This window comes from Balaenoptera acutorostrata, chromosome 2, assembly GCF_949987535.1.
Source record: "Balaenoptera acutorostrata chromosome 2, mBalAcu1.1, whole genome shotgun sequence".
In the NCBI taxonomy this organism is placed as follows: domain Eukaryota; kingdom Metazoa; phylum Chordata; class Mammalia; order Artiodactyla; family Balaenopteridae; genus Balaenoptera; species Balaenoptera acutorostrata.
In genome coordinates, this window is record NC_080065.1 from 37,507,486 (window position 1) to 37,525,193 (window position 17,708).

Below are 17,708 nucleotides of genomic sequence, written 5' to 3' on the forward strand. Positions count from 1 at the left end.
TGGAGGAAGGGCAATGACTGGAGACTGCAGGGGGCATTGAGATGAGAGTGCAGCAGCAGTCAGTAGCCAGAGGCCATGGAGTTTTACTCGGAACAGAAAACATCTTCTGGGGATGCAGGAAAGTGTGGTGAAGGGGACAGTCTTCCCAAAGGGTGTGTGAGCAGAGCTCTTGTGTGGTAACAGGAGCCTGTGGAATTTTAGTTAATGTATTCACGCAACCTCACTTGTATCTGCAAGAGGATGAGGGATGGGAAAATTTAACAAGAGATTTGTTGAAGCTCAAAATGGAATCCCCTCTCGTACCCTTTCTCAGATCCTTTTAAATCGATGCATCTTAACTCAAGTTCCCCTGGGTGCATCTTCTTCACAAAGATTTAGAGTTGACTCTACAGCTAAGAGAAGAGGTCTTAGTGTTTGAAGAGAACACCACGCAGTGTATTTTCCCCTAAATTCTCCCAATATTGTCAATATTTCTCCAAGGAATGCAAGAGGTGGAGGAAACTGCTGGTACTTTTCTGCACACTCATCACCATCCGACTGTGCTCCGCACGTGCACAGCCCTGATCAGGCACTTGTCTACCACTCGACTGGGTCATAACCCGTCACAATTTCATTTCATTGTTTCCAAACTGTTTTAATAACTGCTATGCCCTGGGAATACAAAAACAGCGAAGATGTGCCTCTAACTTTAAAGCTTAAATCAAAGATTCATAACCTTTTAGTCCAATGAGAAAATAATTATTGGTTCGAAATTAATATTTTCTGCCTTTTCCCCATGCCAAAATAGAAACCAGTCTGCAGGCACATTTTTCTTTTTCCATAATGAAAGAGTACAATTTAATAATAGCTGAGCAGTCGTGTTGAGGCAAGAGATTTTTTTCTTCATTATTTCTCAGTAAAACCCCAAGGGGTCAAGCTTACATGTTCCTCTGAGGGAAAAAGTGTGAGTAGAGGATAAGCATTCTGTCAAGGGAAGCTTGGAGCTGCCAGCACTGGAGTTCTCCGCCGCCCTCCTCTGCTTCTCACTCAGGGCACTAAATCCCACTTTCTAGAACTTAATGTGGTTCACCGTTGCCTAAAGCTCCAGATGCTCCCAGGAATATTTCTATCCACAGGACTGAAAGATGAATATGGTAGAAGATGCCCAGTTACATTTAGGTTCATGTCTTGCCACTTAACTCAGGGTGGTCATTATGACAGACAAATATTAAACCACCTGTTGACATCCAATGTTTAAATGCTCCATCGTACCACAATATTACTTTCCACTAAGAAAGAAATATTTCCTCCAAAGCCAGCTGATATGTGGACTCCTTTGATCTAGGAGGTATCACCATCTTTACCCCGTGGGAGGGAGACACTTCTTTATGGGGTCTGCTTTACTTTAGGAGGTCAGCCTCTGCTGGCGAGAAAAAGCAGCTTCATCTGAAGCTCTGGAAGTGAGGGGAGCAAAGAGAAGGGATGGAGCCTCTGTTTTTGCTGTTTTGGAGCTATGGAATACGGCACCCAAGCTCATATACAGCATCCTATGCATGGTGACAGGGATCGTGGCAGTGGAGAGGGGGGATCCACTCTTCATGATATGACCAACCTATTTCCCATTATACTTACTGTAGAAATTGTCCCTTTCTTCTCAGGCTTTCAGGAACAAATGTGTTCAAACAGTTTTACTATCTGGGGATATTACTTCGAAAAGGTCATTGAGAATGAATTTATATTTGTTTGTTTAGATGACAAAATGATGCCACCTGCTATTTCTAATGATAAACTACCTAAGATGTACTTATCCATTGTCCTAAAGAACATCTTAGAAATGCTTTGTAGTGCTTAGCAGGGGACCTGCTGTATAGTAGGCATTTGGCAAATAATTGCTGAATTACTGAATAAATAAATAATGGCTGTGATTAAACTATAGCAGTGTTATGTTAAGGTCAAAGATATACTTACATGGAATATTATTTGCAGATATATATTATTTCATAAATGTAGAAATCATTACAGCTTTATAAATAGAAATCCTCTAATGTCATGAACCTACTAGTGTATATAACAAGCAGAGCCTTTTGGGGGATTTATGTCCAAATTCAACCTCAAAAATAATCTTGGACCACATTTTTTTGCTGGATTTTTATAATACTATTACAATGCTTAAGTTTTAAGACTGATTTGAACCCAACAAGTAGGGTTTATTTCATGAAATACAATTTCACTTCTGACATAATGTTTCACGCATTGGACATAGTGGAGGTTCAGCAAAAGTAGATTTCACATTAAGCTTTTAACCTCAAGACGGTGTTTTATAATATTAATATACTATATTAACATAGTATTGCTATACTGATATTGGCCTTTGTGGCAATATCAGAAGCTAAAAGCATCAGACTTCAGAGATACCTAACTTTGATGTAATGGAAGCACTCATGGCATTGCCTTTATTGGTGGAGAATACTATATTCTTTCACAGAGGAAATCCTAATATAGTGATTTATATTTTTAAAAAAGAATGATATTTCCTGTTGCTCTGAGTCGTGTCCTATTTAAGAGATCCACTTTGGGGTTATCATGAAGCGCTGATGAATATGAAATAAAAAAATTAAGACAACTGGTATCAGGACTTTATTAAGCTTTTCACTGGATACAAAGAAACTTTTTTAAACATTAAGAACACGATCTTATCAAAAAAATTTCACATTTGCTAAACAGAACTGTAGGCATGTATTTTCTTTACACCACATTTATTAAAGTATCAATGACCAGATCCTAAAAAGAGAAGGCACAGATCTGTCTCCTTCTGGTGAATTTCTAGTGTCTAATGAAGGAAATGTCACCAGCTCTGCAAACTCCCATCCTATAGACATGAAGCAAATCAACACAAATGTGTGACAGCAGGGGCTATGAGATGGAAATGTTACATTAAGGGATATGGATTTTCTTATCACTTACACAAATTTCAAGAGAGGAGATAGTTATCCAAATGTTCTGAAACTCCATCCACATTTGGACTCTGCCAAGGATTCACCATTGGATACAACAGTATTTGAGAACTGTATTTTAGGAATGCCGACATGGTTCTACTCTCTGAAAAGTGTTCTAGAAACTGGCCTTAGCTCCCACTGTTCTTACTCTGGGACGTGTTGGGTTTCCTCAGAAAAAGTGCTGGTTGTTATAATCTGTTTTGGCGAGCGTCTCTGTCAGGTGCTGGCTTCATTGTCAGGCACTACAGTCTATCTCCCACCTGCTGCCTGAGTAGGCACCAACAGAGCTGTGTTCATACCTCAGACTTTTCTCTCTTCCTCAGGCAGTCAAGAGAGTTCCTTTCTATGTCAAATTTTCTACAGTTCCGTAGAAGACCAGTTCTAATCTGATAAAAATAATTTGTGGTAAGATGTTAATGAGAAAAGTAATGGATTAGTTTGTTACTTCTCTAAAAGAAAAAGATAATAAATTTTAAAAGAGGTCCTGGTATGGGTTGGATGGTGCTACTATACTCCAGGGTCATTTTAAATGTCTGGGTGTGTTACTGGTTGTCCCAATTATTGGGGAACGTTACTTAAGGGATTAAGGGGGGCAGGCGGAGCAAGATTTCGATCTCACAACAGGCCAGTGAATATGGCATTAATCTTATAAAAGTTCTTATCTGATTATTCCTCCTATATTTGAGTTAGTCCTTCATAATGCATTTGTAGGACTTGGCATGGGCCAATATTTTCCTTCATGAAGGGTATTAGGACTATTGATTTTCATGAAGTATCTTAACACAGGAGTGTAGAAAGAGGTAGGATTTTACCCCCTATAGTAGCCCTGATGAAAAAAGTAGAAAGTCAGGATGGATAGGGATGCCAGATTAGAAAAAAATACAGACACAACCAGTTAAATGTGAATTTCAGATAAACAATGAATAATTTTTTTGTATAAGTACATCTCATGAAATATTGGGAAAATACTTATACTAAAAATATTCATATGTATCTGAAATTTGAATTTCACTGGGTGTCCTGTATTCTATCTAGCAACCTTAAATATGGGACAAAAATAATTGAAGATGGAGAAAGAGAGGAAAGAAGATTGATTAATATTCCATACCAAGATCCCAGGCCCAAAGATTACAGAGTTTTGCTTTGAACATGACCACCTGTGTAGATCCTCAAATTAGTACTTAGTTTTTTATTGCTAGACTGCACATAGGCAGATAGCAAAAATTTAAGAGTGTTGCATCCTGTTTTTTTGCAAAGGGTACCACCTAATGTTGATGGGTCTTTAGTGACTCTCACGGGGCCAAGGCAGTTAATCTCACTTGAGAAGATTCAATTTTTTAAAAAGTAATGGTTTGGAGAAACAATTTTTTATGGAAAACTTATCCTTATAAGCAAAATGGGTTTCATATTTGGAAGAACAGCTTTAGGAATGCACTGGTTCTGTTGTTGATGGAAATGAATCTGAATTTAGTTTCTTTGCATGTTAATGAAGTTAATAAATTAATTGATGTTTGAAACTTAAAGAGCATTGGGTGTTCCACAAGCTGGACTATTTGCTTGTGGGAACTCAAATAAGTGCTAAAGCACATTTCTCATGTGATTAAAAAAAAAGGTCATTTTTAACAAAAATATAATTTCTTTTTAAATTTTAATCCCAAATTGCAACAATAACAAAAATGTCAATGAATTAAGGCTGGTCATAATGTGCCCTTTTTCTTTAGGATAAGTTTGATTTTGTATAAGATACAGTATACTTACACACACATACCACATACAAGCACACACTTCTGACTCATACAAATACACATTTAGGACTAATACCTACAAAAGAGTATCACAAATGAAATAAAAATTGCACAATTTTCAACTGACTTAATCAACACGTTTTACAAATTCTACAGAATATTTTATCTCTGTCATTGGGAAAACGAATAATTTAGAGCATTATTTAAAACTGTGTGTAACACAGTAGCCACCAATAAGTTATGGCAAATACAGCATTTACACCATTGTGTCACTGAAATCTAGTTGAAGAGACTAAAGTGCTATAAAATAAAATACTTTTAAAAACCTTGTTTACCATATCCTGAGGGACACTATGCATTATTTTCTATTAGCAATTCAAAAAGCGAGCACTCTATCTGTGGAGCTCTCATTTGGACTAGCAACCAAAGGTCAGAAGATTGTGTCATTGGATCATTAAAATTGTAGAACTGAAAAACTCACGAAAACATACATTTCCTGAGACTTCCAAACTTCCAGTTTGGAATCCTAACAGGGGAGATCCTGAATGGGTAACCTTGGCTAAAACATGTTAGAACTCAAAGAACTTAAAGCAACATTAAGGGAAGATGCATGTCTGTCTGTGATTTATATTTAAGTCCATCTTTGATTCTCCAGCTTGAAGTGTAATTGACAGTGCAGTTAGACTATTACTGCTAGGCATTTCTTATTTATGACGGTCTCATTTTTCATTGGTTTTCTAGTGATTTTTCTCCTCTTAAATATTTAACTATTTGAATTATGTTTGTTCCTACTTATGTAGGAGATATTAATTTTAAGAGTTAAAATGACAATAGAATCAGGTTGAGTGATTAGAGTGCAGTTTCAGCTTGCATAATGTGTGAGATGTGCATGCTGTGTGTGTGTGTGTGTGTGTGTGTGTGAGTACGTGTGTACACACACAGGTGCATACATACCAAACATTTTATGCTCTAATACATTCATTGTTAGGTGGCACTCCATGAAAAGTGAGTTTTCCCAGTGTGGCTGAAAGTGAATATTGAGGTCATCATATAGAATATTCTAAGGCTTTTAAAAGATGCCTCCTCATTCTCTGCATTCATATGATTGTGTAGTAATAAGGGAGACATAAAGAATAATGGCAGGAGTATCTACAATATTGGTCCTTCGAAATTACAGACAGAAAAGCAAACCAAAAAATGATACTCTTTGTATATTTTCCCTCATCTCAGCCACTCACTCCTTTGATTTCCTGCTGTAGATTGGGTAAAAGTTGGATTTTGATTCTGTTTTCTTTGCCTTGCAGGAATTGTGATGGAAAAGTCTTAAGAAATAAGCAAAACAAAAAATGCACCAAGATGTGTCTCCTACCATTTGGGGGTCTATTTGTAGCCCTTGTGCTCTCTTTGGAAACTCAATGCCCAGCTAAGACAAAGGAGCTTAGGCTGATGGTAAACTCTGATTGCATACCACTAGTCCTCACCCCCTACCTCTTTATTTAAGGCCCACAGCCTGCTCCCTAAGTGTGTTCCAGAGCAGGGCCAATGGGCAGAAGACAGCCAAAGGCATTTTCTCTCCATTCCCCTTGCAAAGGAATCCCTCCTAGTGAACTCTTCCTCTAGTGGAGGATGCATGGTTCACTTCTACCTGTTCCCTCCTTTAGAAATTAAGGCAAGTCCATTTACTCCCAGTGCCTGTTACATAGATACTGTATATCCACATGGATGCCAAACGTTGGCTTGGAAGTATCTTTTGTCAAACAAGGTCTCTATGTGCATATCATTAATAGCAATTAAAAGCTTTCTCCAACTGAGAAACTGCACAATTAATCTAATGCTTCAGCATGTTTGTTTTTTTCCAGCACCCAAATGACAGATATGACAAAGCTAATTCTAAGCAAACATAAGAAAGCATCTAAGTTCAAGAAAATACAACATAGTTACCTCTATATTTTATTCATTTTTCATTAGTATTGAATATGTTGAAAGATCTATTTTCTCATACATTTATAAGTTAAATCCTTGTGTCATTGCAAGTGTGCTTGGCTAAAGATCCTCCTGAGGGATGAATAATGAATAGTCAGAGAAAACCTCCCCCAAAAACAACTTCACAGAACATAAATTTCAATAAGCTATAGTCCTTTAGAAAGGATTCATATTCAATTGCATATAAAGAGCAGGTGAGAGAGATAGAAAGACAATAAAACTGCAAGGGGAGGGAAAGCAGAAAGAAAATTATATTTGAAGATAATTAATATCTATTTTTACAAAAATATTTGAATATGATCAGCTACTCTACTTTCAAAAATCTCATCAACTCTTTTTCATACATTGTTAAGGGTTTTGGTCCTAAAATTAAATTATTTAATATTACCTAAATTTTCACTTGAAAAGAAGAATTGTCACTGTGTCTGTCCATGACTGTGTGTGTTTGTGTGTATTTGTATCTGTCTGCCTGCACAAGAGTGGGTATATATTGATATATTTTGTCTGTTGAGACATATACACACAATTGGAATGGAGATCATATCTGTTGTGTGTATATACATGCTACTTGGTCAACCACACACACATGCACACTTTTCATAAACGTTCTCTTCAGTATAAACAGTTTCTCTTCCTTCCCCACAGTTACTAATAAGCACTATTTTCTGATAGTGAATATTTATAATCTTTTAATCAACTCTTGATTATTTATAATTTTGATGTACGTAACCTTGGAATCAAATCCCTTACCTAGGACTCAGAGATTAAACCACATGTCATACATCTAAATTAATTGAAAGCTGAGAGCACGCTTTAATTTCTCTATGGCCCCACTTTACATGGACTGTGTTTTCCCAGGAAACTATTGAGGTAAGATTATTTCTAAACATGAAGATAAAATAATTCAGAATTGTACGAATTCAGCAAATTTTATAGATTCTTATAAATGCCTCACAATATTCCTGTGAGGCATATTGGTAAGGGTTATCATGCTCTTTTAAGATTGTTTAGAGCTGTCAAATATCACAAAGACACCAAGGAGGAAGCAATGCTCAAATTTGCATTACCATTTTTCTTCCTCATACACCTGGACTATCAAATGGTGGATGGCAGAAACTTTCTGTGAAACTTTGGCCTCTGCCTCAAACTTGACCCTGGGGTGGGACACAGAAGTGATTTTTCAATAAGTCTGCCCAAATCACATGTATTTAAGAATCTCCTAAAAATGTTTCACGGATCCTTGAGAGTTCACGGTCATAGTTTCAAAAACATTGCTCTAATTCACTCTGCCACCCTTCCATTTTCCTCAACTTCAAGTAAAAAAACTCAGATTGAAGCTTCTCAGAATATATTCCTCAAAATCTGGGATTTAGAATGACATATTTGGAAATCTCAATTTGTTAGGAAAGCTTGCTCAATCTTTCATTTCTTTCGTTTCTTCTTTTTATTTTTTCACTCAAGATAATTGTTAGAAGAACTTTTGTAAGAGTTCTTTTCAGTGTTTTCTGATTTTAACAACACTTGTCATAATTTTTCATTTACTGAGCATTTGTAGGACAATATTATTTAAGAGATTTCTGAATTAAAATGACATCCATCTCTTCCCCCACTCCCATTTTTCACTATGGAGTTGGCACTAATAGTTCTTCCACAAAAGTTTTTACTCTATATTTATAGCTGCCTTAAATAGAAATACTGTGAAACACTATTGTTTTTATATAACACAAAAATTTACTGATTATGGCCACCAATATTACTTTTGCAGGGAAACTGATTTGATGCATACTGTTTATGACCCAAAGTTAGTGAGATTGCAGACTACAGAATATTATACCAGGTCCCACAAAACAAGTACGTTTCAGTACAACAATGTATTGATAATACACGTTATTTTGGGCATTTAATTATTTTTAAGTCCCATACAGCATCTGATTAAAAAGAGCGAGTGAGAGAGGGAGCAGAAAGTTTCATTTAGAGGATACACAGTGTAGGAGCCCTAGGTTGAAATCAGAAACACAATCAAGTAAACACTCATAAGTTACAAAAACTAATTCTGAGAAACGAAACTTACTAGTCTTTTTTTATTCCTAACACTAGAAGTAGGTTTTGCTCATCAAATGGGAAATGAAATATTTATAGTAATGAAGAGTATGATAATAATCACTGAAGAAATGGTTTCCCCCTTTTCCCACCCACTTTCAGTCCTTATTCCCTCAGAGACTCAGTGGAATAGGAAGATCAGAGTGTTTATACATAATATGCCTAATACAGTGAGTTTTCTCTATCTTATTCACTGGCACTCTAAATGGTACTATCAAGTGTTGGCTTCCCCTTCATCAAAGACATAGTTGAGCTTTATGACAGTGCTGATGAAATCACCCAGTTCTACGAAATCAGCAGTGACAATATTGATGCCACTCTCTCCTGGCTTCTGCGTGCGGACCCACTGCATCATGGCAGGAAGGGCTCTGAGAAAGGAAAGAAAAAAGAGAAGTCACAGAAGGAAAGATATTATTTTTCGAGCTCACAATTCCCAGGACTTCTTTTAGTTTTCTAACTTATTAAAATAAATGTCCCAATTACAGATACAGAATGGAGAAAAAAGCCAAATGGACAATGGTAATTTCTTAACCTCTGAAGTGACTCTGCAGGAGAAATACAGCCATCCCTGGAGTCCACGAGGGATTGGCTCCAGGAGTCCCCACAGATACCAAAGTCTGCGGATGCTCAAGTGTCTTATATAAAATTAAGTAGTAAAGTCATCCCTTCTCATCCGCGGTTTCTGCATCCGTGAATTCAACGAACCCGGGATCAATTTTATGGACACGGAACCCTAGAATATGGAAGGATGACTGTAGTCACTACCTTGGTCCACATTGGACTCCATCTTTGGAGATCTCAGATGCCTTGAGAATTTATAGAGAAGCTTCTCCACTAAGAAAACAACATTCTTGCACTCATATTCTAGTTTGGTATGGTGTGATTGCAAACCCTGCAAAGCTATGGGGTAGTGAGGTCAGAGATGCATGCATGCACTTAGCAAACGTTTATTATGAACCCACTATTTTCAGCAAACATGCTGGATATTGTAAATAGATGTAAGGGCAAAGCTCCCTGCATTTGACAAGTGCATGGTTTGGTGGTGGGCAGGTGGACAAGGAAGAAAATTTTAATACTATATAGCACAATCAATGCTCATCCTTTAAACATATTTACTGATCACCTCTTCTATTCCAGACACCCTTGAAGGCACTTGGAAAACTTGAGTGAACAAAGCAGATAAAAGTATCCACCTGTGTGGAGCTTACAGTTTAATAAGGAAAGACAAACGATGACTAATAATCATAAATTAATTATATCATTTGATAGGAAGGAATAAGTGCTATTAAAACGCAGCAAAAAAAGGAGGATTTGGAGTGCATAGATAGAGAGGTGTGGAGCAGATTGCAACTTAAAATAGGTGCTTACACAGGTCCATTGACAAGTGGACATTTGTGCGAGGGTTTGAAGGAGACAAGGGAGTTGTCATGTAGAAAGCTAGGGAAAGCGTTTCAGTTCCTGCCATGGCCCTGAAGGGGTAGCATGCCTAAATGTGGCAAAAGAAAGAAGAAAGTATTAAAAGATGAAGTTAGAGAAATAATAAGGAAAGGGAGGCAGATGCTGTAGAGCACTGTAGGCTATTATAAGGGTTTTGAGGTTTACTCTGAGTGAAATGGGGAATCTTTGGAAGATCTTTAGCAGAAGAGTGTTACGATCTGACTTAATTATAAAAGATGATTCATTACCATAACAGCATAGTGGAGAGCCACCTAGCCTAGCTTACAAAGTCAGGAAAAACTTTTCAGAAGAGTGTTCCCTGAATGTGGAGGGATTAGGAAGATTTAGCTGGGGAAAGGTGGGAACAGGGTGATGCAGTGCATTTTCAGGCAGAAGAAATGGCATTCCTTCATTCACTGACAGGAATAGGGTGTGCTTAGGAGTAGGGCATGCAGACAGATCCAGGAGATATTAGTAAAGATGCAATATCCTATGACAGCACATTGAAGAGAAACCACTATGACCTAAGGGAGCAGGAAGGGAGGTTGACATGAAAAAGGGATAAATGAACTGAGGTCTGAGGGATGATAGTGCAATAACAATGAAAGAGTGAGGATATACATGTGGACATTAATTTCCTGGATGAGATGGAGGGAGAGAGAGAAGTGAGTGAGTAGAGAGACAATGATGAAATTAAGAATCTCAGAGAAGTTACAAAATTTAAGGAAGTCTTAAAAATGTTGGAGAAATAAGAAGGAACCAGATGATAGAGGGCTTTCAGAAATGTAGACCAGCTGAAAGCTGTTAACCAGGGAAATAATATGCTTAGACTTGTGATTCAGAGAGAGTGGTCTGCCTTCATTGTAAACAAATGAATGGAAGAAAGCAAGACTGGGATCAGGGCTAACAATTAGGGAGCTGTGGAAGGAAGCCAGACCAGAGGTAATGGTAGCTTACATCTCAGTGGCCACAATAGATATATTTGAAAGGAACTGAGGAGATAAAATGACAACATTTGACTGGTGTGGGATTGGATGTAGATGGAGAGGGAGAAAGAAGCCATGAATGATGCCTAGATTTCTAGCAGTATTCTGGCAGGTGAGCATCATTCGCTAATCTTGGAAAGATAGCACTGAAGGCTTTCCAGTGGATGTGCTAAGTTCAGTCTGAGACATGTTGACTTTGAGGTGACTTTGGGACACATGAGTTGAGATCTTAATTCACAGTTAAGTACAGTTCTGATATTCAGGACATAGAGCTGGTCAAGAGTCACCATACAGAAAGAATAGTTAGAGCTATGAGAGTGGATAAAATTACCTGGGAAGATAGTATAAAGAAGGACGAGAAGAGAAAATTTGAAAATCAACAACATGGGCAGAAAAGTTGATTCAATTAAAAAAAAAGACAGAAGTAGGCATAGAAATAAGATGAAAATTAGGAGCATGTAGTGTCATTAAAATAAAGGAGAAAAGAAAGCCATGCTTCTTTTGTCTTGTGAGGTTGAAGCATAGAATGTAATATGTGTGTCTTTCTCCAGACCTCAGAAAGTGTATCTAGTCAAACTTGACCCATCCAGGCAAAACTGAATCAACTGCCTTGGACTACATTCATCCTGTGGGTAATACCTTAAAAATTCTGATCCACATTTTTCAGCATACAGATAGAGGAGGACCCAAGTGCTTCTAAAAGAGCATAACATCGATTTAAAAGGTCCATTGCCTTCAGAAAATAGACTAGCAGTGGAGAAATTTGGTCTTCACAACAACAGCTTCAGAAGAGAATTCTATCTTGAAATGAAAAATCTGGATCCCTAGAGCACAGACACAAGTGTATTCAAGTTCATTAGAAAGACAGATGCCGTGGCAATGTGTGTGCAGCCACTTGGGTTTGAATTCCATTACTTTCTCTTCTGGACTTGCTAGGGCAGATGGTTATATCTCTGTTGTGAATATAGTATCACCTCGGCATTTTAGAAAAAGCAGACACTCTTTGGAAAAAGTATCAGAACGAGTGCATTTCCTGGGAAGAATAGTTCTCTAGCAGATATACTCACCTTGAGAGGTGAGATGTGGGGTAGAGAAGAGTGATGCTGAGGCCAGTGCTGACTCTGTATTAAGTTTAACCAAGTAGCTGGCCTACCAGATCCCTAGGGGACTAGGTTTTGGGAGGCTCCTGAGCAACAGAACCTGCATTTTAGAACCATGACCATCACAGAAACAGATACTCCGATGCCCACTACTGCTCTAAGACTGAAATTCCTGGGCCTGAATTTAGAACAACTAATTGTTATCCCCATGGAGAGATGTTAGGAGAATATAAGAGTGCTCTTCTCTTGTTCTCTATAAAACAGATTGCTTTGAGGATTGATGAAATATCATTTTGGAATAGCTTTTAGGCCTCAGGTGAAATAGGAGTTTTACATTTAAATGCCGTTTCTCTGAGTCATGGGAATATTTCTCTTTTTCTGTTCAGATAGTTTTGTGAAGTCAGTATGATACCAAAGACAAAAGGAGCAATAACACCAAGCTGAATATGAAATACTCAGACGGACTTAAGTAGAATTATGTTAAACAAAAAGACTCAGATGGGACTGAGTGAACTGCTGAGGATGAGTATAATTTTTGTGACTTTCTGTCTGAATTAAAAAAAAATCCCACAAGGACTCAGAGGCAAAGAATATACAAATCAATTTTCACTGCAAAGTAAAGGAGCTGTTACAGCGGAGGATTACTGGACTGAATGTCAATATTATGACATAGTATGAGTGTGTTTCAGGTGTGGTAATTGCAACCATTGTTGCTTTTGTTGTGGTCATCCATGTACAATGCTTGGTGTCAGTCTATTTATCTCTTGTAAAAATAAAATACAGTGTGTGTGTGTGTGAAGAAAAAAAAAAAAGAAAGTGATGAGAAAATGTAAAAAAAAAAAAAAAAGACTCAGTATACTGGATTAAAACTAGCAAATGCTACTGAAGTTACGATGATTATTTAGAGTGGCATTTCTTAAACTTTTAAAATTATTTCCCCCTTATGGAGCCTTTTAAAATATTTTTTCCCTCCTCACCCTCCTTCTCAATAAAATTTTAATGCCACAGATAGACTCTAAATATGTTTATAAGTTGTTTGTATATACCTGTGCTTTTTACGTAAAAAGAGTAAATTTTTTATTTGCCCTCCTGAGAATCAAGTTTTATATTAGATAATTAGAGTAAATTGAAAAGCCTACTCTGGTAGTAATAAAGTATTGTCTCAGTGTAATAATTTTCATGGTATAAGACAAACTGGTTAACAAAGACCTACTGTATAGCACAGGGAGCTCTACTCAATATTCTGTAATGACCTATATGGGAAAAGAATGTAAAAATGAGTGGATACATGTACATGTATAACTGAATCACTTTTTTGTACACCTGAAACTAGCACAACATTGTTAATCAACCATACTCCAGTATAAAAATTTTTTTTAGTTTTTAAAAAATTAAAAAGAAAAACTGGTTTAACTTTAATTTTTAAAAATCACCCATTAACTCATTCAACAAAGATATACTGTATCTGTGGAAGACAGCGTTCTAGGTGTAGCTCCCTAGAGCCATTTTGGGGTTCAGACCTTCTTCACCTCTCTCCAAGAAACGCTGCCACAGCCCTGCCACCAAACTGTTTTTTTGTGCCTTTTCTACACTACAGTCACAACACTCTTTCTCTCAACCGAATGCATTATTCTTCTACATGAACAGTGCAAAGTCTTCTCTCACCTACAAGATACATAGGCTCTTGATCAGTATATATGAGTCTCTCCATCCTCCCTCACGCATCTACCACACACACCTCTCTTCAGGTGCATTTGTTCCTACTTCCTACATGCTAATTTTTTCTCTAGTAATACTGAAATGTTTATGTTTTCTCCAAAACATACCCTGTGGTTTCATGCCTCATTTTTTTTTTTTTCAGGACTTCTCTCTATATGAAATACCATTCATTCTTTCAGTACCCTTCTTGGTCTAGTTTCTGCTTGCCCTTCAAGACTTGGCTCAGGCAGCATCTCCATCCCTCAAGTCCAAATCTGGGTGAAGAACTCTTTTTTTGATGCTTTATCTCCTTAAGCACAGTTCTGTAACTACACACTGCACATGGCATTCAGATTTTCCACTTCCATGCCTATTTCTATCAGCACCTGCACACTTTTCAAAAAACAAAAATCATATCATAGGCATCAAAATATCCCCTGTACTTACCACAATCCCTGGGACCCAAAAGGAAAATAGCACATTTATTGAACTCAAATGTTACCTAGAAATCCTGGTCTCAGCTGTCTCAAAGTCTAACAAGTAAAATGGATGTGAACCAACCATGACAATACAATATGGCACAACACGCATGGGCACAGGATTCTATGGGAGCGTGTAGGTAAAATAATTTATTTCACTTGGGAGAAATTATGGAGAAATTTAAGGAGCATGTCACAAAATAGGTGACATATGAGCTTGGCCAAGACTTTTTAGATAAAAAAGAAGAAAGCATTTCAAGAAAAGGGAACAGCACATCCAATAGAATATGGGCTGTATAGTAGATCTCCAGAACTTATTTATCTCGCATAACAGAAACTTTGTACACGTTAATCATCACCTCCCCATTTCACCCTCTCTCCAGCCCCTGTGAACACCATTCTATTCTCTGCTTCTACAAGTTTGACTGTTTTTGATTCCACATATAACTGAGATCACATAGTATTTGTCTTTCTCTGTCTGGCTTATTTCACTTAGCATAATGCCCTCCTAACAAAACTGTACTGTATACTAAGATTTGCTAAGAGGGTAGATTCTATGTTAAGTGCTCTTACCACACACACACATAAAATAATAATAAAGGGGGCAGGAGGAAACTTTGGGAGGTGATGAATATATTTATAGCCTTGATGGTGATGGCTTCATAGGTATATACCTATCTCCAAACTCATCGAGTTGTATACATTAAAAATGTACAGCATTTCATATGTCAGACCTCAATAAAGTGTTTTTTTTAAAAAAGCATATGGTCATGAAAGAGAGGACATGATTAGGAAAGACAAGGTGACCAGAGAGTAGGCGCCATGGAGGTGTGGGGACACTAGGGGGACTGACTGGAGTAGGGGAGGAACAGCAATGTGTTTGGGCCAGATTGTTAACGCCTCCTTTGACAACCTGTGAAGTCAGAGCTTCCCTTTATATGCACTTAGGTTTGCTGTTGATTTCGTCCAAAGAAGAGTTCTTCGATTTTCCCATGCAATGAAGAATCTAATATTAATTCCATACAAAGTCTATCATATAATGACACTGAAACTTGTATTCTCTTCACTTAAAAATAAAGAGCTTAGGAAGTTCCCTTTGGAAGTTCTCAGATTGCTACGAGATCCTAAAAAGCCCTCATTCATTCATTCATTTTTTCATATTAGTTCCACCTTTATAACCAAAGTTGCTAGCAGAAATTTGAAGGGCATTCACTAATATTATGAAGGAAAATATTTCTTAGTGAAATTATGTAGTCTGAAGAGATTACTAAATTCTCTTTGAATTTGTATATTAATATTTTAGTATCTATTTATGGAATAGTCTCCTTTGGTCTCCTATAGTCACATAGAAAGATGTGACTAAACAGATACTGCAATGTTGTCTTTTAAATGCCCCTCTTTTTTCTGAATCTCTCATTTTCAGATGCTGGATTTACAGTGTGGATTTAGACTGTTTATTCACAAGACCTCACTGGCTACCAGGAGGATCATTTCAAGATAAAGAAAAATTTAAATAAAATCCTAGCACTAGTGTCAAATCTGGAGCCAGACTGTTTCTGCTCAAGTCTCAGCACCAGCATTAATTATGAGCAAGTTAGTTAACACTCTAAGCCTCAGTTTTACCATCTATCACATTAGCATATTAATGAGGATTAAAGTGCTTAGGTGAGTGCCTGGCTCTCTGTGAGTGGTAATGTACTGAATATCCGCTGAGTGACAGCCCAGGCAATACCCTGCTCCAGAGTCTCAAAGAAGGAAGGCAGCAGGGAATTCTGAGGGCAACACCCAGCCATAATACAGTTGTGATGTAAAAATGAGCCTGCGGGATTTCTTTCCAACCTTCACAATTTCCAATCAATGATAGAAAGTGGGTGGGGGAGGTGCCCTTGTGTATAAGGGCAAAACTGGCAATGAAGCTTTAGGGAAATATCCTTGGAAGGGTTTTTTTGGGGGGCACATAATTGGGACAAACGTCCAAATATGCTTTTCCCATCATAGATTCTAACATAAGTTAGCAAAAGAGCAGGTCCAGAACCAAAATTTTGTACATGAAACCTCAAAGCCCTTCTCCGGAATATGGAGCTCTCCGGAGGAAAGGCATCTTCAAACAGTTTGCAGGCTTCTTAGAGGAGAAACAGGCAAATCTACAGGAATCAGAAAACCTTCCTCCAAGGAAGCAAAAGGAGGGCAGCAATGTGGAAGCCAGAGGTCTTCTGATGTTCTAGTTTTGAGAAACAATTTTGAAAAGATTTAAAGGAAAAGATTTAGGAATTGGAAGTGCTGAGTTCAGTAACCCTCAGTGTGCTGACCCTGACTTATTAATTCATGTCAGTCTCCTACTTAGGATGCTTCAATCACCCCTCACTGCTTTTAGCATAAAGATTAAAATTCTTAACTGGTCTATAGGCTCTGAACAGCAGCCACTAGCTGCTCCTCCAGTTTCATCTCTGGTCACTCTCTCCCTCACTGAATTCTAGCCACATCCACAGTCTTGCTCATCTGGACCAGCCTAATTTTCCTCAGGGAACCATTGTAAGGGCTGTTGTTTGTTTGCTGTTTTTTTTTTTTTTCATCAAGAATACCTCATCTTCCCTGCCCCTTCACTTGACCAACTCACTCACTTTTCTTTCAGGTGATAGTTTAAATGTCACTTCTTCAAAACACTAGTCAGAATTGTAATTATTACATGTTTGATCAGCACCTGCCCCCTATCTAGACAGCAGTGGCTTTGAGGACAAAGACTGTCTGTTTTCTCATTGTTGGAGCCCAAAGGCTCAGCATAGCACTTGGCATAGACTGAGTACTCAATAAATTTGTATTGAATAAATAGATTTTATTTTTAGAAACAAAAGGTTGATTTTTCGAATAAAAGTGCATGCAATAACATAATTCATGGAAAGACTGCTCAGTTTTCCTCACTGTGGCTATTGCCACAGATTTTAGTTTGTGAATTCACTGCTATTTTGCTGAACAAAAGTCTTTTAAAAATTAACTTGAGGGCTTCCCTGGTGGCGCAGTGGTTGAGAGTCTGCCTGCCAATGCAGGGGACACGGGTTCAAGCCCTGGTCTGGGAAGATCCCACATGCCGCGGTGCAGCTGGGCCCGTGAGCCACAATTACTGAGCCTGCGCGTCTGGAGCCTGTGCTCCGCAACAACAGAGGCCGCGATAGTGAGAGGCCCGCGCACCGCGATGAAGAGTGGTCCC

General features: G+C 37.8%; 1 protein-coding gene across 1 annotated transcript in view; it reads right to left on the reverse strand.

Moving 5' to 3' along the window:
- Window positions 1-8,309: 8,309 nt before the first annotated feature.
- PLCXD3 (phosphatidylinositol specific phospholipase C X domain containing 3) overlaps window positions 8,310-17,708 on the reverse strand; it is a 167,687-nt gene continuing 158,288 nt past the window's right edge. Inside the window, exon 3 of the mRNA XM_007192150.2 lies at window positions 8,310-9,171. Within this exon, the coding sequence (XP_007192212.1) occupies window positions 9,018-9,171 (154 nt within the window). The 3' untranslated portion in view covers window positions 8,310-9,017. The remainder of the gene's footprint in view (window positions 9,172-17,708) is intronic.